The sequence below is a fragment of the Vicia villosa genome, unplaced genomic scaffold, assembly GCF_029867415.1.
Source record: "Vicia villosa cultivar HV-30 ecotype Madison, WI unplaced genomic scaffold, Vvil1.0 ctg.005589F_1_1, whole genome shotgun sequence".
Taxonomy (NCBI): domain Eukaryota; kingdom Viridiplantae; phylum Streptophyta; class Magnoliopsida; order Fabales; family Fabaceae; genus Vicia; species Vicia villosa.
In genome coordinates this window covers 19,090-26,402 of record NW_026706651.1, presented here as the reverse complement: position 1 = coordinate 26,402, position 7,313 = coordinate 19,090, and the positions used below count along the sequence as shown (strand labels likewise).

Genomic DNA, 7,313 nt, shown 5'->3' with positions numbered 1-7,313 from the left:
GAAAAATAAAAACCTTCAATAAGAAATTTATTTTCCTCTATTTATAAAATTTTTAATATGGGTAAAATGGTAAAATAATATATATTCGTTTAGAAAATTTCACTAAGAGTAACATCAACGCGCCATGAATGAAAGTGGGAGAACCTCCCTAACCCACGGTTTCACTTTTTTCCCTCAAAACCAAAACCTTTCTCCTCACTCCGAGGTCCTCAAATTATTTGACGTCATTACACCCACTTTAGCTTTTTCCAATAATCGATTCTTTTGTCGTTTATTCCCATCCACGTGGGACCACTCTGTCACTTTTGGCCCCATTCAACCCCACAACTTTTCTAAATTTCCACTAACATAAAAAAACTCCTTAAAAAAATCACTTAAAAAATAATCATAATTTTTTTCAACGGTTCTGATTTAAGTAGTTTCGGCCAATGGATTCTGCCGCTGTTTACACATCAGTTTCAGAATTTTCAATACCAATAATCTCTTTTAAAATCAACCATTTTCTCCTATTCTCCTCTCACTCTCTCAAGCTTCATTTCCTTAAACAAATCAAAACCTTAAACCTTAATCCATGATGTATTCATCGTACCGTTCTTCTGTTGCACCTGTAAAACCTTGTTACATTGAACAAGACGACGGTTTAGCTTCCTTAAAAAACATGGATGTTTCCGGTCATGCTAATAGTTTCGTTACGAAATCAATGACTATGATTACCATGGGTTATTCTTATTCCAACCGAACTAGTTTAAGGAACACGAATGTTCCTTCACCTAGATCTGGAAGATTCTATGATACTAGATTTGAAGATCAACAATCGCACTTTCTTGAAGCTTGTTCTCTTTGTAACAAACCACTTGGTCACAATAAAGACATCTTCATGTATAGGTATTTTGTGTTCCTTGAAATACCCTTATGAAGTTTTTTTGTTGTTTTGTTTAAGGATGTGGATTTGATGTTTGGTTTTGATTTGTGTAGGGGTGATACACCTTTTTGTAGTGAAGAGTGTAGACAAGAACAAATAGAGATAGATGAAGTGAAGGAGAAGAATATGAATCTTGCTATATCCATGAAGCAAAGAAAAGCGAGTTCTTCAAACAAGGTTCAAGGCCAAGATTATTCGTTTCGTACAGGGACAGTTATTGCAGCATAGTTGGTGGTTGAAAAATATCTGAAATAATTATTAGTAACAGAAAAGAAGCAAAGAAAAGATTGAAGTTTTTAACTTTTTCTTTGCATGAACAAGAGTCAAGAGAGAAGGGATTAGTACAGAGAATGTAACTGTAAATTGTTTGCGTTTGGAAAAGTGTGTTTTGGAAGATCTCTTCAATGAAGTGGCTCAGTTTTTGGGTTTGCCTTTTGATTTTTAGATTAAGGTTTTGATTTTGCTGCTTTTGTAGATTGTGTTCTCTTGTGATTTGTATATGGTGGTTGTGTTGTTTCAGTTTTTTTTTTAAGATGAATGAAACTGAATACAATGGAAAATTTCTTTCAATTTTCTCTTATCTATCATATCAATGGTTTGATTTCAATCAGTGGGTGGTAAGATTTCAATCAAACAGTTTATGATAAAATTGGTTTCACCAAACAAACACCACCTCATCCCTCTCCAAAATTTGCAGCATATGCAGAAACTTTGGAATTGCTATAAACTATTCTTTGAAAACTATCAGTTGATTTTCTAACTTCCTTATATGAAATTCTCATCACAAAAAATAAGGTTCAACAATTCAACAAATCACATTCATCTATTTTGAATAATTAAACAAATCAGATTCCTTCCCATGATTTGATCCTGCAACCTTTGTTGTTTTTCTCTACCTTTTTCAGAACCAAACAGCACTTTCGGTATTCATTTTTGTTCATTTGCTCCAAAACTCAAAACAAAGAAAGAAGCGCAGCAGCATCAACATTTCGTAAAACTTCTCATCGTTTAATATCACGGACCACCAATCGTCTTGCTGTCTACTTATTATTTCTATTCCATTGATATGATCACGTAAATAACTATAGTGAAATGCTCTTTCGCTACTGCTGACAAAGTGTTTGTTAAAATACTTCAATTAGATATCTTTTGTATTGAATAGGAGAGAAGTACAACTTTGGATTCTCCAAAGGTTTCTACTCAGATAGGAGGTTTATCCATTTTGAGGTTTTCATTGTTTGCATGATGACAAGGATGATAACAAGGGTGCAACAATGATCTTAAGACTTTACATATATGTAGCACGAACAGAAAAGTGCATTGCAGAAAGCTATTGAGAATGATCAAGATTTGTTTATGGCATTGTATGAGTCTTTAAGGATGATTGAGCAATGTTATGTGAGAGGTGTATGAGCATTCATGCCATGAGTCGAGCATGTCATCATTTTGATGGTCTGATTCGTGTTACTCATGGAACACGGGAGATTGTAAGTCACATTGTGGGTATTGCAAAACCATCTACAAGAGACTCTGGATATGCGGGATTGCAGGTTTGGAAATCATAGATCTTATTAACAACAACACATTTTGGAGTAGTTAACTACTTAGAGAGACGCAGATGATCTTGCAAAGTTAGTTGCTTGTTTGTTGAGAAGCTTTGAGCAAGATAAGTAGTTCATATTGAGGAGAAATATAAAAAGAAGAGTTTTAATGTCAAGCAATGTTTACATAAGGTTGCATAAAGCCATTTCATAGTGGCAATGAAAGTGTGGTGGTCATCCGAAGTGTCCCATATAATGGATACACAATGAACGTTTTAGAGGCTAAACACTCGTACAACCCACCTCCCTCAATGTCGACTACCTTGTTAGTTAAAATGAAGGCTTTATTGAAGGGTTGTATGTGAAGAAAGTCTCTAGAGCTTTTGAGTTAATGTCACGGCTAGAAAATTGAGATAAAGCTATTGATTAACTTAACTCGCAAAGCAAGAGCCGCCACCGGACTTTATTATTTCCAAAGGAAAGGGAAAATATCAATAAAACCCAACAAAGAAAGATGTGGATATGGGAGTTGGTTATGCTAGGAGAAGGTATTAGCACCCCGCACATTTGTGGTACTCCACAGGAACATTTTGAAAATTTGCATTTTTAGGCTTAAGGGTTAAAGTTTGCAAAAAGATTGATGGGATGAGAAAAGAGCTTGTTTTTATTATGTGCTCGGCAAGAAGTCGCATCTTGTGACTACATACCCCTTTCGTGCAATAGGGAAGTCAGAAGAGCATATGTAGTTCTACTAAAAAAGAAACATGGAAGTTTGATGGTTTGTTTTTAATGGAAAAGATATTTCTCCGCCTTCGAGTGGAAAACACCAATTGTCATCAACAATTGCAACCTCAACTCTTAGGGGCTTAGGGTTTGCATCACTGCAAAAATTAGACTAATGTTCTTCCTTTCTGAAAAGGTTTTAAAAGAAAAGTGCATAAAGGCACTAAAAGAAAGTTTGATGATGTTTGTCTTTTTTAAATTTTTGAGAGTGTTTGAATACGCTTAGGTATCTTAGCATTTATTGAGAAAAAGATTTGACGATCACTTGACAAAGTCAAGGTTTATTATGAAAAGGTGTGAAGTTTGAAAACAAGAAGGTTTTGAAAAAGAGTGAAGTTTTGAAAATTTAAGATTGGGGAGGAGATGAAGAGACTATCTTAATGCATAAAGTAAAAGATAGGCAAAGAAAGTTCTAATAACACAAGAAACCTGGAAAAATTTAAGAGGTAATTATTTAAGCTTCAAAATAATTCTTGCTTGATGATAAGATGAATATAGATTGATGATGATAAAAAATTGATAAAGCTTGAATCTTGTATTGATGAATATTGATGAATGGATGATTCTTGAATTATTGAAGTAGATGGAAATTGAATAGAAACTTGTTGAATGCTTGATGTTAAATCTTGATGTAGATTATGAATGAATTGTTGAATGCTTGGGGTTAAGCTCCACCAAGTTTAGGATTTCAACGTGAAATCCTAAATGGTGATGAAAAGTGAGCTTTGGTGAATGTGATGAAAATGGTGGAAAGGCGTTGAAGATTAGAAACTAGAGAATGACTATGAATTGTTGAAGAATGGTTGAGAAAATGAAAATGGTTAAATTGATTAAAAAAATGGGTAAGCCCACAAAAATTGGGAAAAATGGTAGTTTATATAATTTTTTTGGATGACTATGGATCATTATATTATGATCCAAGTAATTACTTTATCAAAGGTTGGAAATTGATTTGGGGATTAGTTGCACGTCACCAATTTTGACTATTGGATCAAGGGTTTATCAATGGTGAGGGTTTGTTAGAAAATTAGTTATAATTTATGTTAGTTTGTGGACTCTAAGGAAGTTGGAGTTAATTAGTAACAGACATGTTGGGGTTTAGCATAAGTACCAAGTCTCAATGTAATGTGAATGGTCACTTGATTATAACTTGAATTTTACCTTGGATTTGTATTGAGTTTACATTTAAATTCCACACTTTTTGCTTTGAATTTTCATTAATTAAACCATGCTTTTGAATGCTTCTTTGGGAATTTCTTTTGTTGAAATAAGAACTTTTGTTTTATGATTAAATTCTGATTTTTTTTTATCTTGCAAAAATTGGGGAATGTTGCAAAAATAAACCTTACTATGCCGTTTTTTATCAAGTCAAAAATGCCATTTTTTCTCATGTTTTCTTTTGAGCCTTTGACAACTTATACTCATGACCCATAGAGAATAACTTGATTCTAATTTTCCTTGGAGCGAGACGGCCATTCGAGTGGAGGAATAAAGTCGGGGCAACAATGGTGATTGAAGAGAAGTCAATGAAACTTTTGCATTTTGTTGAAAATTGTCTCATGTAGCATAATGATGTGATTTCAAATTTTCTCGAGAACGATGATGAATACCATGTCAAATCATTGTGGAATAGGTCTAAGAATATCCAGAGTCAAAATCGAGTCTATAGTCCAAAGTTAACCAAAAGTCAACAGTTGACCAAAAAGTCAACCGAACCAAAATTGTGTAATTTTTCCTCCTCTTTCCATGTAATCTATCCTCTTGACTTGATTCTCAAAGAAAATGTATTGTAACACATATTTCTTTGAATGAATAAAATATTCTCTTTTATTCCCATTGTGTCCTTTTCTTCAAATTCCAACAATTTTATGAATTAAGTGATATTTCTGACAATCATTAATCTCAAATAAAGAGATGATTCCCACTATAAATAAATACGGGAAAATAAACTCGGATAATCACTAGATAACCTGCTTATAAAAACTCAACTTGAGCTGATCTTCTCAAGTATGGTTCAAATCTATGAGGTTTCTTGTTGGAAGGCTCCCTTAATAGGAGACGTTTCAATAAATCCCCCTTTAGAATAGCTCTTTCCAAGCACATATGGCATAAAGTGTAAAATGTTCCCCACCACCAAATGAGAACAACGGCCTCGCGCCTATGTCTTATCGGAGAAGGGAAAGTTAAGGGAGTCGAGTCAAAAAGGAAACCTAGAGTTTGGACTCCATCTTGGGCCGAAAAAGAAACTACTTCCAGAAGCAAAGGTATAAATCCATGTGTCTTATTCATTTGAAGCATTATTTTGTGACGTTTCATCTTATCTGACGACAGAAAATAAATTAATCAGGAAGACATCCACGTTGAAAAATAAATAGAAAGGAAGAAACCTCTTCCACAACTTACCAAAATGATGACACCTCTCCACTTTGGAGGCGGCTTCTACCATCAAGTATATCTCTATGCATTTCTTATTCTCTTTTTTTATAACGCCTAGAAGATGCGGCACAGTCAATGAAACCCAAGCTTTTCTAGAAAGCCCTAAATCTCCTCTTCAAATAAGCCTCATCTTTGGAAAAATTGCCAGGAAGATAAACATATGTCCCGACCCCGTCTAGGAAATGATTTTAACGCCATAATTTCATAAACCTCTCTCTACATTTTGTGGGCGCATTAAATTAGACGTCACATATACTCGCACTAGTAACCTTATAGAGAAGAGTAACCATGAACTACCAATCTTCAAAATTCTTCACATTATCAAAATAGATCTCGAACATCTTCTAACCCTACCTAAGAGAAATTAGGCCTTAGCCTCGGGTTGAGTTGACCGACAGGCGTTAGGCAGTGAAGAGATGGAAAAAGAGTGACAAGGTTGACGTACTTTTCTTATGCTCACACCAATACTAAAAGACTTTGACGTAGGCAAAACTCACTGGATTCAATCATAAGGGGGGACCTCCTCAATGATTACGAACACCCACCTAAAATCATTGAAAGAATGAAGGTGCCCTATCACAGAAACCAAGCATTCATGAAGAAGGATAACACACTCTTCAAAATTGTTGCACACCCTCTTATCTTCTTTGCGAGAAAGCACACCCTAGTCTTAGGAAGATCTCACCTCGGTGAAAGCATGATTCAGACTATCCTCACCTGCAAAGACAGACATATGACGTCCAACGTTTCTTAATATACACATGCAGCTAAACTATCCTCCTTCGCATTTTGGGTTTCCAAACGAGCGTGACGGTCCATTACAGGGTTACTATCAACACATAAAAAAGAACGACTGTAAATATAAGCATGCGATTGAGATTCCAACCACCACATTAGTTCATTGTCTATGGGGTCATAACCAAAACTACAATGATGCACTTTGATGTACCTCTAGGCGTTGTGGTCCTCTTTAAAGTCGTCTAGAACAATTGGGTTTCTCAAATGTAATGCAGGAGAAGGGAAACCCATAGCAACCTCCCTGAGATCGAGGCTCCTATTTATCCTCATATCTATGGCCACAACTCATTCCTTCAAATCTCCCATAACCATCTCCTCGAAAAACCCTAGAAAAGTGTAAAATAAATACATAATAGAAAGAGACTTTAATCGTTACCTAAAAAAATGATCTTGATAAATTACGTGAATAAAAGCCACCACAAAGACGTCGGAGCAACGATCCACAAGAAGTGTTTAGAGAAACTAGAAACAATTGTTGAAAATTGAAGAAAGAATTCTCAACCCTAAAGTGTTGTGAAAAAAGGAAAGGTTACCCTCAGTCCCTTATATATCCTTGGTATAAGTATCACTCAATCAAGTTAGATATCACCAAAAAGGACAACCTTACCATCAGTGGTAAGGATCTCGCGTCGATGTACTCAAATACCCTATTAAAGAAGTTTGTCATCACTACCTCACCTAGAACCACGCGTCAAGTTTATCATATGAAGTGTGATAGTTATAAAAAAATCATTCCATGTGCACGTTCCCAATGTAACCGGATTCCCCTCAAAGCCTTTCCAATTTCATCATTGGCATAAAAGGCTTAGGGGGCAACTGTTCTGGACCGTTCG

The 7,313-nt window shown here is 35.2% G+C and overlaps 1 protein-coding gene across 1 annotated transcript; it reads left to right on the top strand.

Annotated features, from left to right (window-relative positions):
• The first annotated feature begins 478 nt into the window (after positions 1 to 478).
• On the top strand, positions 479 to 1,656 carry LOC131642682 (FCS-Like Zinc finger 3-like). Its single transcript, XM_058912900.1, has 2 exons — positions 479 to 885; positions 976 to 1,656. The coding sequence occupies exons 1-2, from the start codon at positions 572 to 574 to the stop codon at positions 1,148 to 1,150; spliced, it is 489 nt and encodes a 162-aa protein (XP_058768883.1). The 5' UTR covers positions 479 to 571; the 3' UTR covers positions 1,151 to 1,656.
• The last annotated feature ends 5,657 nt before the right edge of the window (positions 1,657 to 7,313 follow it).